Source organism: Melopsittacus undulatus, chromosome 9, assembly GCF_012275295.1.
Source record: "Melopsittacus undulatus isolate bMelUnd1 chromosome 9, bMelUnd1.mat.Z, whole genome shotgun sequence".
Taxonomy (NCBI): Eukaryota; Metazoa; Chordata; class Aves; order Psittaciformes; family Psittaculidae; genus Melopsittacus; species Melopsittacus undulatus.
Window position 1 is genome coordinate 18,567,394 of NC_047535.1, and position 15,130 is coordinate 18,582,523.

The 15,130-nt window shown below is 37.8% G+C and overlaps 1 protein-coding gene across 1 annotated transcript in view; it reads right to left on the bottom strand.

Annotated features, from left to right (window-relative positions):
• Positions 1–15,130, bottom strand: part of MYZAP (myocardial zonula adherens protein) — a 60,627-nt gene that overhangs the window by 7,935 nt on the left and 37,562 nt on the right. The window contains exons 11-12 of the mRNA XM_013128249.3: positions 6,525–6,608; positions 6,003–6,103 (exon numbers count right to left, since the gene is read on the bottom strand). Of these exons, the coding sequence (XP_012983703.3) occupies positions 6,003–6,103; positions 6,525–6,608 (185 nt within the window). The remainder of the gene's footprint in view (positions 1–6,002; positions 6,104–6,524; positions 6,609–15,130) is intronic.

Sequence of the window (15,130 nt, forward strand, 5' to 3'; positions counted from 1 at the left end):
GCCACAGTCATAACAGACTCATCGTGCTGAAGACTGGAGAGAATCATCCCAGATGTGTTCTGATGTTATCTGTGGGATCTGAAGTTGTAGGGTTTTTTTTGCAACGGATGTGCTGCCCAGTTCTTGTTTATCCTGTGCAAGTCAATAGTTCTTTATTTTATGAAAGAGTTCATCTGCTTTTGTTACTTGGCTTTGAGAAGAGTCTTTAATAAGGGAGTGTCTTTCTGTTCTCACGAGCCCATCTGCCAAAGGAAACACTGACAAAAACATCAAGGCTCCAGGGGAACTGCTGTTCTATTCATACATGTTTTGAACAAACAAGATGGTGTAAGAGTTTGCAAGGTCTTAAGGCAAGTTTATTTCTAAATGAGTGTTGACACAACAGAATAGAAAGTTTAAATACAATATTTATTGCAATTTATCCTTTTCATGTCCTACATACAGGATATAATAAAAGCATACAACGTAACAGCATTATTTATACGGCATATATGAAACTGTATCCCAAAATACTTTCAGAGTATCTGAAATAAATCACAAAAGAATACTTATCATGGTACAAATGTAGTCATACAATTGATATTTAATGCACTTTCTGGGACCTATTTATATGGCTTTTATTGATGTTTATAGAAATTAGTTTCTAACATTACAATACTAATTAACCCAATCTCAAATTGACAAAATTTATACTGAAGTGTTACAGTCTTTTCAGTCAGGTTTGTTATTATCTATGCTAATTTACATTGCTGCTGATTTGAGTGGAAAGCACTGTGTGGTCAAGAAACACAATTACATAAATACTGTTCCACTCCTGTTCTTCAAAGTTACCAAATTTAAACCAGAAGCCCAATCAAATGGTGGTCCTCCAGCTCATTGCATGTCAAAATGCTCTTACAATATAGCATAGCCTTCAGTCCTTGTTTGGTTTAAAAAAATAGTAGGACATTCCATCAAACAGTCAAGACAGAATTTACACAGACAATTTTTACAGGAAAAAATTAATTCCCTGCTGCAGTCTTGAGAAAGCCTTGAGCAGATCATTATTTTGCAAGTCTGAGAGTTAAAATAGCTTGCAGTAGTTTCAGAGGAGATCCTCAGGAGTGCAATAAAAGTAGAATGAACTTCCTTTTGAAGTCTGTCAAAACAGCATTTTGATACTTCATCCTGCCCTCTCCTGTTCACTGAGCACCTCAGTCATCATGTTCTGTTTTCTGAACTCTGGCCAAAACCAGAGGGATAAAGGATTTATACTTATTGAAACTTGTCAGTTAATGTCTTTCACAACAACGTGCATTTCCTTTTATCTATAAATACCACCTTCATTTAGTCATATGAAGTTTGAAGGTAAAGTTCACGAACTATGGTTTATAATTAAACTCCTGAAATGTCGAGGGACTATTTGGGCACTGTCCTGGTTTTAGCTGTGACAGTTAATTTTCTTCCTAGTAGCTGGTGCAGTGCTGTGTTTTGGCTGAGAACAGTGCTGATAACACACCAATGGTTTAGTTGTTGCTCAGTTGTGCCTACTCTGATCAAGGACTTTTCAGTCTCATGCTGTGCCAGTGAGGAGGGGCACAGGAAGCCATGAAGAAGCAGAGACAGGACACCTGACCCAAACTAGATAAAGAGATATTCCATATCACAGCACATCATACCCAGTACAGAAACTGGGGAAAGTTACCTGGAAAGCGCAAATCACTGCCTGGATCAGGCCAGGTATTGGTCAGTGGGTGGTGAGCAATTGTATTGTGCATCGCTTGTGTTTCCTGAGCTTTCATTTCTTTGTTCTTGTTGTTTCCTATTATTATTACTGTTGTTGGCATTCTTTATATTAACACTATATTTTACTTTATTTTAGTTATTTAACTGTTCTTATCTCAGTGGGTTTTACATTCCTTTGATTCTCCTCCCCATCATGCTCAGGGTGGGGAGTAAGTGAGCGGCTGTGTGGTGCTGAGTTACCGCTTGGAGTTAAAGCACGACAGGCACAAAAAAATGCTAGAAGGCATAATGTGATGAACTGAAGCTGCATCCCTAACAGGGACATTAACATGGCCAGCTGGGATTATACCGTACAATTTCCCTTCCAAAAGATACTGCCCAAGTATTTGCTGTTATCATCCACTAGAGGGAGATATGATTACACAAGTCCAAAGCTTAACCCTGAAGCTTGAGTTGGGTTAGTACCCATCCTCTTTGGGGTTCATCAACATACATTTCCAATTTAAATATGTTATCTTTTAGAGTTTCACTTCATTATCTTAGTTGCTCATAACCATAATTGATTTAATGATTTATCAAGCTAACTGTTATTTGGGAACTTTTTTTCAGCAAACTCAGTCTCCCAAATTCAGTCAAACATCAAAACTTCAGTCAAAAACACCCTATGCACTCTTAAGACTACTGCTTCTCCATGCGTCAGCTGTTTCCAAATTTCTGGTATTCAGGTACAAGACAATTCCTCTGCTTTGTATAATGAGAGGGTGCTTTGTCTGAGGACCATTTTTATAAGGAGCAGACTGTTCTACTCTTCCAGCGGTTTCCCACTTGAGAGATCTTGCACCTCTTCTCTGGGAGAAGCCATTTAAGCAAAGGTGTGGTATTAGGCCTGTTTACTGATGTGACAGCTGGAAGGGTTTCTTTGCCATTATGGTATCTATGAGATCTTCTGCACTCTCTCAGCACATGCAAAGTAAACAGAGTTTCCTTTTAGAGCTATTAAAACTAACAACGTATTTTTTAAGTATTATTTTTAAAAGAAGCATTGAGCACCTGTTAACATTTGTGACCTCCCTATCAGCAAAGGTACAAGCTTCCTTCACACAGTAAAGAATTCATTTTTCTGTTAATGGCTTTCATTGCAATTATTTCTTGAATTTTGTGCATAAACCAATCCATGGTACTGTGTTTCACTTCTTAGAAAGAATGGCCACTTTAAGTTCTCAGGAATAGACGAGGTCACAACAGAAAAAAAAAAGCTTCTGTGCAAGCAGGATCATCTAACACAAAAGTTGGGGAAGTCTGAGCTTCCCATTTTACTATGCATATGCTTTGATTATATCAAGCAATTCATGTTCCTGCAAGATTCCTGTACCACATCAAAATATCCTTCAATCCATCCTCCTATACAGGCTTCTTTATTTAGTAGTTAAACAGCACAAATAGAGAATAAACAAAGTTATCTAACAAATCCAGAAACCCATGTAATAATGCAGGAATAAGATTCGGATTATGAGGTCAATATTATTGTTTGAAATACAACTCTACTAAGTATACTTAATTTGAGCAGACAGTACTGAACTTAGGAACTTCCATCAGACTGGAGATAAAAGCAATCACTTTGTAAAGCCCTGTGGCAAGGTGAGTACCTCCTGGGATTGACATTCAATGCAAGAACGATATTAATCATACAAAATGAAAGTTGTTTTCAATATCAGATACTGTAATAATAAAAAAATGCCCTTCATTCATGGTAATAGAACTACAAGAAAATCTTCATGATTCATTTTAGTTCACTAAGACTGGAAGATCAAAACAAGATGTAAAATAATGCCCTGTGTGTACGTTTAAATAAGGTTCAGTACTAAATGCAGTCATTCCTGCTGGTACTTTGAAGTCAAGAATAAGATTTTCATTGCTTTGGGAAAAAAATAGAGTACTCCAAAAGTCCTGATTCAGGATTGCTGTTGATGTAAGAATTGCAGGGACAGCTGCAGGCTGCTGTAGGCAAAATTCTGCTTCATTTCATTTCCTCTGCTGGGAAAGTAAATAAAAAAATGTGACAGGGATTTTCCTACACAATTACTATTGAATGTATCACTGATAGTCATGCTATCCCATGATCAAGGAAATGCAAACCAGTGTCTCAGTCCAACAAAGCAAAATCTATTATAATCTGCTCTATCACTTACTGTTTTGAGCAACAAACATGATATTCATCCGCAGGCATCAAGAAAATTGCTTTAAACAGCCCAGTTGCATCTGTCCCTCCAAGCAAAAGAGTACTGGTTATGAGTGAACTTTGAGGTGAAGAGAGCCCTCAACTACAGTAGGTCTCTGGCAGGCCTCAACAGCCCTCACACTTTGTACATAAGTGTGTGTACTAACGCCCTCTGCCAGCATAGTTTCAAATACTGCTTCTAGTAGCATTGAAAATAAAATATATTAGAGCGTCATTACACAAACAATTACAACACAGTTGAAGAAAAAAACCCTGTACAGCTATACAACTCCTTCCTTACGGGCATTTGAAATGACACATTGCACTAGCTAGCTTCTGAAGAAGCAATATTGACTGCTGTTTCACTCATCCCATTTCCTTCATATCCCCCCCACAGTTAATGTCAGTAGTAACTTCAGACAGAAGTTACTAAAAAGCTGCTTTCAGGATAAATTTAGCAAGACTCCGTGCTGCTGTTCTTCTCTATGACTTGATAAAAAATTACCTAATCAAGCAGCAAAGGCGCAATGTATTTGTTTGTATTTAGAAAGCAATGAAAGACTTGAATGCTCAAGATGTACTGTTCTTTGTGCTAAATTCCAACACTCTCTTGAATGGGGTGTATGTCCTCACTGGCCTTGCACTTTCAGGAGATCTTCCATTCTCAGTGCTTGTACTGTTAAGGAGACAACAAAAAGCTTACAGAGTTAGTGTCAGAGTATGAGACAGCTAGGCTAGAAATGCCATGGCAATGAACTTGTGCTCATTATTGATATTGACAGGCTAAAATTAAACTATTCAGAGTAATTTGGTATGTTCTATACTTCTTTTCTCTATTGCCACAAAGAACATTTGATAAAAACCAGATACTGGGAGGTTTACTGGCAGACATCTGCTGTAGCTCATATTGCAATGTCCAGCAATACAGTTACTAGGACTAAAGATCCTGTAACAATAAAGACAGCAATATTACATTTAAGAACACAATTAATTTGGAAGAGTAATTCCATAAAATCTGAACTGTAGAGAGATAAATTTCTATGTAAAGCTCAAAACCAGGAAAAATATCAGATAAGTAGGGGCTGCAGTTAGATACAGAGGGGTCCCAGAGAGGACAACAAAGATAGCTGTCTGTTGGCACCCTCAGTGAAAAACACTGGTTTTGAAGTTTCAAAATGCTGCCATTAAAACATGCTGTAGGCTGAACACTGAAATTAGAGTATTTATTAATTGGGAAGGAAATTTTAGTTTGTATTGCAGCTTGCTGATTTCCTTTGCTGATTTACATTGCTCAAATGAAATGATTTAGTTTGCAGGGCAGTTAAGATGAACAAGTTTACCTATTGGTAGTAAAAGTGATGTGCAATGGCCCTTCTTACCTCACTATTTTGGTTTCTGTTTTTCCCCTTCCACAGAAGTAAGATTCAAGTGCAAGTCCATAGCCTTGCTCCCAGGGCTTAATGCAACCCTGTTGCAGTGTTCAGAGCAGAGAAAGGGGAGAAGCCAAGGCTGCAGAGACACTGGCCACCACAGATCAGAGACAACCACCCCAGTGCAGAAGGGGTAATGCTGCCTCACTCTTTACTAGGCAATCTTCCACCCAGGGCTAGTACATCTCCAAGAAATTGCTGCAGCCCTAAACTTTTACTGTTGGTGTTACCTGCCCTTTAAAATGGTCCTGGATGCATCTCCCAGAACACAAATAATAAAGCATGCATAAAGCCAGTATTAACCAGCCTCAGGGTAGAATTGTCCATTGTTTTTTTGCTGTGCTGCCAGATGACACAATTCATCAATATTTCTGATATCTAATAAAGTCTTATCTCTTGACTTCTTTTACTCCCTTCTTAAATGACATTACTGTAAATGAGTACTTCCCAAAGTTTTGCGTAAGTCACTGAAGTACACTACACCTTGTAGATGTAATCTTTTAAAATTAGGAACATTCCGTGAAACTCCACAATCCACTCTAACAGTTTAGCACAATGGTTTACTAATACAGCACCAATAAGGGAGATTATGAAGAACTTTCCTATGAACAAGCAGAAAAATTAAATACCTGTATGGGAGATCACATTCTACACCAGTATCTCTGGTTTCTATATTGGTCTTTGGTTGGTTTTCCATTAAGTAGTCCAGTTTATCTTGTAATTCTTTATTCTGGAAAACAGTAATTTTCATTTCATAAGTTTATTTTATTTATATTGTGTTAATTCAGCAAGGAAATAAAACTGCACATTGGCTTAATCCACATGAAATAATGTAAAAGTATTTCTTGAGAAAGAGGAGTCCTTACTTCTGGGAAAAAAATATAAATCAAACCAACAGTTGTATTCAGAAGCTTCTGTTTTGAGTAATTGTTATAACAACTGTTATAAAACTGTATGTTAAGAAACTTAGCATTAATATTGAGACTGTATTACACACATTCTTCATGTTACTGGTGTTGTACGTTTGATTTCCATACTGAAGAACAACAAATATATATAGTAAATATGCATCCAGATAACACCAGAAGACATTAGTTCAAATTTTATTTGGTTTCATAAAACTATCACAATAATATAAATGTAAAAGTTACCTCACATTCTAAGAAAGAGATTTTTTCTAAAAGCTGTACTATGAATAATTCCTTTTCTTTCACTTTCTTCCTTAGCATTTCAATCTATGAAGAAAAATAAAACAAAGATATTTAGTGTAATGGGGATGGGAAGAAGATGAACAAGACATAGATACGGTAGGAAGAAAACATTTTTAATTTTATTGTTCAGCAACAGCTCAATACCTATACGTATTTACAAACTAGTCAGTGGGTTAGCTATCATCACATACAATTAGGATCTTTTATATAAAGATGATACAGTATATAACATGTCTTTTAAGAATATGTATTTTTTGGAAGGAGGATGGAAACACAAACATTGTCATATAACAAAGCACACTAGGGAAAACTCCATCTTTGATTCAAAGGCCTTTGCTTTAGTCAGTTTTAACTACACCCAAGAATATGTGGCACATTTGCTAGCTTCCTGAAGGTCTTATTTGTTCATTTATTTCCTGGCATACCAGGCTCCTTGAGAAAAAGTGCATTTTCATTTCAGACCTAGGGAATGGAAGACGTTATTTACAAATGTTCATGAAAAGTAAATAAAGCTAGCTGCACCAGAAGCATTCCATCTCAGTACTGTTCTATTTGGAACAAAAGACAATCTTCCTTATGTTCTGGGATTTCTCCTGCTCATAGAGACGTACAACAAGAATTTTTGCATTAAATCTTTCCCTGCTACCAGCACAAGCAGGGAGAGGCACATACTCAGAGAAACTGGTATTTCATTCTGGTCCCTTACTGCTGATCCAAAGCTGTTCTGATTTTGAGGGAATGGCTTTCTAAAAGTCCTAAAGCCACAGATTTCCTTTTCTGTTCCTCTGAACCCTTTGTTTAAAGAATGATTTGCTGTGTGAGGTTCATACAGCAATAGAATAAGAGACCTGTTGATGGGCACAGAGGTCAGTTCCTTCAGCTGACCACATTTAGGAGACAATAGCATCTTGTGCAAACAAACTGAATTTTCCCCTTGGACCAAAGGCAAAGTCACTTGATATTCTCTCTCAAGCCCTGCTGACCAGACACCCACCAAAACAGCAGCTCATAAAAGGAGGAAACCAAAATAATAGCTAAATAACAACCTTGTTACTGATTCCTAGGAGGCAGTTCAGGTTATTACTGATCAACAGCTGTAGACACACACCATTTTACGAGCACAGCAGACAAGGTGCTTCCTGTATTTGTAGTGAGTCTACTTCGGACTCAGAAAGCAGTGTTAAAGTATTTCTAAGCAGGATCATTGGAAGTGCACTGAAAGATCAGTTTGAGGGAGAAATGGAATTCTGCATCATGTGTGTGTGCAGGTAGGAACTGGGAGAAGATGGATTTCTCACTGTGTTCTGTGATCATACGAGGTTTGTCCTACAGCAACAACAATTAAATCTGAAAACAATGGATACTTTTTTCCTCTCACTGCTAAATGGTGTCAGGTCAGTAATTTTTCCAATTAAATTTCAATCCAGCTTTCCTGAACAGACCATTACAGGTCAGACAACATAAAACTCAAACCCCTATTTTCCCTCTATTAAGTGTATGGGAATATATCTCTCAACTGACGTATTGCAACATCATTAGCTAAACCCCTTTCCCTGCTGTGTGCCAGTCCAACAACTTCTGCTTTACCAAACAGTGCATTATCTAAGGCAATCATCTCCACAATTCACTGAAGTAAATAAGATATAAAAAGTTTCTGATCTTGAGCCTGAAAGCAAAATCGTAAGTAAAGCTCCTAAATGGATGGTCCACATCACAAATGGAATGCCAGAGCCTCATGCACTGCTTTTAGTGAAGTCTTCACGACTGTATATATAAAAAAGGGCATCCTTCAAAACTATGTTAGATGAGGAAAGAAAGATGCTCACATTGACACTACAGTGCTAGAAGATTGTCTATCCTGCACATTCCTTTGCATTTTGGGGCAATATGCCAATAGTGGAAAAATCATAAGAAAACTATAAAAATACCTATGCATAATAAAAAAATAAGCACTTTCTATAAAGCTTCACATTAAGTGAGCTTTACTTTGCCAGGTTATTGGTTGGCTGTGGCCTTCACTGATACAATTTTAAGGAAAAAAAGTAAAAAGTATTTGTTAGTAAAAAATCTAGTGGACTTTTACTGAAGTGAATTCATTTTGTAGAACAGCCAAACTGAAACCAAGGAAGACCATTTCTAAATCCTTAGTCAAATTTTCCATGCATTTTCACCAGTCACTTTTTAACTGTGTATCTTAAAATCAATATTGTGAAAGCAAATGAACAAGCCCATTCAAAACCAACAAACTTTTCAGCAAGTCTAGAAACAATGATTAGTAGAAATATTCACATCCTGCTAAAAGAGCATGATCAAATACTCAAAGGTACAATAAGCAAAACAACAGTAGTACTATCACCCTCCCAAAATTTTAGTGGTAGATGTTATAAAACATTTCAAACAAAACAGACAAAACTATGAAAAAAATGAAGCAAAACAATTGCATGAATTAAACCAAAGAAAAAAAAAAGAGTTATAAAACTAACTCAGCTCTAATTTAGTTTCCATGATCTTCAGTTATCACCTCTCATTTGACATGATGACCAGTTATTACCTGGAAAAGCTAAAATAGCGTTTTCAGCAGAACAGTTACAGAATATGAGTGCTGTCATCTTCCATCTTTCTCAAAATCAGGTATTTCTTTCTTTTTCTTCTTTCAAGTGCATGTAAAAACTCTCCATGTCACCTAAAGCTATTACCATTTCAGTTTTCACATCACAGAAACCACAAAGCTTGTAGCACGTTCAGAAAATCTTCAAACATATTTTGATCTCCATATTTAATTACAGCTTTGTTTAATATTATGACTAAATTAAGTCATTAGTTCATCAGCTCCAGTCTCACTAATAAGTTCTGCTTCAAAAAAGATAAATTGTTCTTCTAGGACTTTCAAGTGAGTCTTCTAATGCTCTGTTCTACTATGCATACGAGGAAATAATTTTAACACCAGTAATCAGTACGACACAAAGACAACTGAAGCAAACAAAGCACAGCTATGTGATCAAGGGAGGTTTTGCCCTGACAGATATCTCTTCTTGTTCTTGAAGATAATATACCTCATCATCTGCCTAATACGGTTTTTACATCAAACACACAAAAAAATCTGTTACCAAATAAGCGACCAAATTACCAGTTATCCAAAAGCAAGACCAAACTCTTATGTTCTGTAGCCATTTATCTTAAGTTATATTCCCTCTATAACACAAAGGCTCTAAGACATGAAATAAATTTTGTCAATAACCATGTTTACCAGTATTATGTACAAATAGATTTAGTGCAAGTTAAACTTTTTATTTTTTATTCTTCACATTGGCTATAGCGACACAAACTCCCGAAGAATGTTTTTAAGTTAACTGCAATATTATGAAGACAAAAATGAGCATGGACACCTTAAAATCTAACAGAATATAAAGAGGAAGATCTTGACAAACGGCTTCCCCCCCCCTTCCCAAACACAAACCCAAACTCCTTTTTTTTCCTCATTGAGAACCCTCCAAGGACTTGCAGACTGACCACACACAACAGTGCTCCCTGCCTTTTTTTAACATGTTTACACAGTACCTGTCAGAACCCATCACATCAATCTGCTTTGTCCTTCTGAAGAATTCTGCCCGAATTTTAAAACATTCCTTCTCTTCTACAGTGCAGAAAAGAGACAATGTGGCACTGTATCATCACACAAACAAAGTTTTAGTCTAGCAGTAAACCAGAATGGAATGATTAGACCATGCAGATTACAGATATACGGCTGTGAACTGGGTAACTTACATGAAACTTTTCAGTAGATCTTTAGAGCGCTGTGAACTCACAGCCACACAGACCAAACATATTCCAGGGGAACTTCATCAGTTGCTAAAATGAGAGGCTGATTTGGCACCAGGAAAAAAGCCCTGCAGTCCCTGCTCCCCAGATGCAGCAGAGCTACCTTGTGAGGCCCTTGCAGAAGGAAAACAGGGCCAGAATGTAGCAGGGCACCTGTATTACTTCATACAGAATGCTGCACCCCCATTGGTGCATACCCATACAGAATGGCCAACTAGTTATCTCAGCAGCTACTGCAGTCCAAGGTCTGAATCAACTTCCAAAGATGACACACCTTTAAACCTACCCACATGCCTGACAGATGACACATCCCACCAGAGTAGTTTACTACAAAAAAAGTTTATTTACTGAATATGGACCTGAGTACACATCATCTTATGCCATTAGCACTAGGAGTGAGCAAACTTGATGTGATTAATCCTTGATGGGATATGGCACAGGAAACAAGGAACAACTTTAGGGCCTTATATATTAATATATTACTATATTAAATATACTAAATAAAATGCAGCCTTAAATCAATACATTATGTAAGTGGCCTGGGTTCAGCAGCAGCAGTCATTTTTTACATCTGGGCCGGTCCGGACTGGTCCAAGGGCCACTGCATGAACTATCTCTCGTTTAATTTTTTCGAAGGCTTGTTGTTGCTCAGGGCCCCATTTGAAATCATCCCTTTTCCGGGTCACATGATAGAGAGGGCTTACGATCGAACTGTAATTTGGGATGTGCATTCTCCAGAACCCCACAGCACCCAAGAAAGCTTGTGTTTCTTTCTTATCAGTTGGTGGAGACATTGCTGTTATCTTATTGATCACTTCTGTGGGGATCTGTCTACGTCCATCTTGCCATTTTATTCCCAAAAATTGAATCTCCCGTGCAGGTCCCTTGACCTTACTCCATTTTATGGCAAAACCGGCTTTCAGCAGGATTTGGATTATTTCCCTCCCTTTCTCAAAGACTTCTTCTGCTGTATCACCCCACACGTTGCAAAAGTAAAAGTGATGCTTTAATTTATGAGAGGCATATAACAAGAGCACTGGATCATAATGTTGATATTGGGTAAAAGCACTTCAGGAGTAAAATCCATGCCATGCTACTTAATGTCATTTTTGGTTTTGCATAAGAATGTTAGTTATGGCAAACTGAAATAAGACAATTAACATTTACAGCACCATAAACCTGTACTGGACAAATCCAAGTCTTGAGAATGTGTTTGTTTCAAGGAGTTGTATAAAGCAAGAGAACAATTAGCAGTTGACAGAGCAATAGGCTTTGCCTTTTGGTTGAATATAAGGTAAGGAGAAGGAAAGGAGAAGCAAGATAGGTCAAACACAACACTGAACTGAGGGCCCATGCAGTGGCCAGAATAGTTTAGGGTCAGAAACAAATGACTGCAAATCAAAGACTCTCAATTCCCATAGACTGAGTCTTGAACCTCAGTCACTTCTGGACTGACTCTAGGACGTAACTATCACCAAGATGTTCCTACGTTTTCTTTGCTCAATAACCAAGGCCTACAATCCACCTCAACCTTGCTGTATTTTTAGACTTGAGCATTTCACCTTACTGCCAGCTCAGCAACTTGCTCCCGAATCTGGCTTTTGCACAACTACCCTCTCAGGTTCTCCATTTCAAAATAATAGAAACTTGATTTGCTAACAATAGAAATGTGAATTTAGCAACCCTGGACCACACCATCACCCTTTTACCTATCACTTGATTATCTCTTACCTCCCCCACCCCACCATATTCATTGTTCCTGCTTTCACTTCTCCTTCTGGGAAATGTTTAATTATTCCAAAACTGGGAAAGGAAGAGCTACAAGGCCCAAGCTACAGTTCGTAATTTATCTGGTCTGTCAGTGACTGAGGGGCATCTGTGCTGTTAGGCCACCCCAGGGGCTGGGGAGCATTCCCCCAGTGCTGTAACAACTAGGAGAAAAGAACTCTGGCTCAGTCACCCAGTACATACATGCTGCTCAGGGTCTCTGTGCCTGGTGACAGGCCAATGCAGTAGGGTGTGCGTGAGCTCAGCCCTTCAGCCACCTTATTTCAATCCCTGCTGTCAGATACAGGAAGGACATTTGATCTCTCCCCAGCACAGCAGGATCCATGAAGTTCCCTGAAGACTGTGTTGGGTGTGTAGCTTGCATTTCACATACCCACTGCAATTTCCAGTGACCTGAATCAGCACATAAGGCTCCACAGGCAATGTCATCATCCTGAATTTATCCACTGGCTCAGGATTAATATGACCACAGCACTCCTTTTCAAGCTTCCTCCTCCTTGATTCAGTCCTATTGCTGTTACCACCTCCATGCTTTTGCCTCCTTCTGAAATCTTTTTCAGAGGTCATTTCTCTGAAATTCCCTTGAGTTCCAGATTGTTACTTTATCTTGGAGCAACTCCCAGAACATTAAATTCATCTCACTCATCCTATCAAAGAAAATCTGTTTCTTTCTCACTACTGCACCTTGTAGTCTCCAATACCTCTCCTCAAATACCAAACAAAATTGTCATGATACTTGAATGGACTTTCTAGGAAGTGCTGCACTTCTGAATTTCTCTTGTTCCACCAATCAACTAAAGTTTGCTTCAATAAAATGGAAAGCTAGATGTAAGAGTCAACAGCATTAAACTGGTCTCACAGATAGAACACCTAAGAATAATGGTCAAAAGGAGAATGGCAAGACTTAGAAGAGTCTCTAGAGAAATTTTGGAAATGTGAGTAGTGGTATTCGAAGGGAAGTCAACAGAATTACAAAGCTATTCAGGCAGAAGAGAAAAGCATCTTAAGAGAAAATTCCAGTTGTGTCCAATTGTAGAGCCTTTATATAAAATATATGAAAGAGCAAACTTTATTCTGTGTACTTAGACACAGTTCTGGAGGCTTGAAATATAGAGTGATCTATTGGATTGGAACAGATTCAGCTGTTAGATAATCTCAGTCAACAATTACACTTGATTATTACCATCCATTAATTCAAAATATTTGTCAGAACATGAAAATGTCAATATAGTTGAGTGTTACATATTATTCAAATATCCTGCATTTTCCGTATTTGTCTACCGTTCACAAATTGGACACCTGTAACACTGGTGCAGACATTAACAAACTGGTCATAAATGTGACTAAACAGAGGAAAAACACATACTATGTGACACAAAACAAGACAGGCAAGACATTGCAACATCAGCCTGAACTCTCAGAGATAACTGTTGTACAAGGGGAACTAGATTTTTTTCAGTCCAGTATTTCACTGGACCTTAAGCAGTAATTCTCAGAGGCAAGACAAGAGTGTTGAGATTTTTTTCAGGGAACATAATACAGTGAATAGGAATGAGCACCTTCGCCTTTTAAGTGTCCTTAAATCACTTGAGCCCCTCAGTACTTTTTTTATTTTAAAACTCATATTGTATTTCAAGAAAAAGTAACAACTGATTGACTTAAGTTAATGCACCACCATAGAGACCTTCCTAAACTAACAAGCTGGATGAACCCATTACATCAGTTTTTGATGTACATCTATTGCTAAAGCAGGCCTACAGGGCCTAGATGCCCTAATGAGTTATAAACATTGGCACATTTTCTAACAGTTCAACCTACTTTATTAAGAGCTACCTTAGTAATGTGCAAGTTTTCTAATTAATGACTTGGCCAGGCAATTTTCAGCTGAAAGACCTGATGCTATGCATGTATAAACACTCTCACCAAACACCAGCAGTGATTCTACTTCTGCCAAAAGATAAGCAACATACTGCATTGCTCAAGTCCACTGAGGCATGCCAAACATTTGAACTGGGGGGTGGTGAGTTATTTATGTTCTGCCATTTATCTTCTTCCTCCCAGCTCCGAGAATGGGTTTCTCTACATTTGCTGTTGAGTGTTTTGTTGTTGGTTTGGGGTTTACTGTAGGTACTATGCAAAGCAGATTTTGGTTAATAAAAAGATGGCATCTGTCTGTGGATGGTAATTCCATCTTCTTGTCCCTTAATGCTTCTGTGTGGCTTCTTTTACTTTACCTAAAATTGAAACTGCACTTCCATATTAAAACTGGAATATTTTGTTGTGTATCTGGAGTTCGAGTATCTTGCTGCAGAAGCTTTCAGCTGGTTATTAAGTCTTCGGTGGGAAAATTTCTTCTTTATTTCCCACTTGCATAATACAAAGTATCTTCAGTATCTGGGATATCATTTGCTCATTAGCACTTTGTCCTTCGTGCAAGTATCTTCTACAATAGAACAGGATACAACTTCTCCCTGGGGTTTGGTCACCATTTATTATCCAACGAATCTCAGACTAAAGCTGGAGAACAGCTCATGGGCCATGACCTAGAGACAGTTCAATTCAGTAGTTAGGGGAATTTCATGTGACATCTGAGTTCTGTAGATAATTTCTTGGCATGGAATCAAATATCCTTTTCTCTTCTCAGTACCCTTTAGAACAGCTCCTTGTATTTGCATCAACCCACTCTCCTTGCTTACAAAATGTAAATGCTTATTTCCTTCCCTCTCCTGCTTCTCAACAATGAAACAATATTACATATAAAATAAGCTTATTGTGCCATGAAATGGCAATCTATTTCAATGTCAGTTGCACAGATCTCAAAGCTCTCTGAAATCTCTCTAGGTTTGAAATTGAGATAATGCCAGAAAAAAACGTCTGTTGCTGATTTAAAATCAATGTTTTGTATTTAATTTTAAGACTTCTGGCTTTATATTACACCA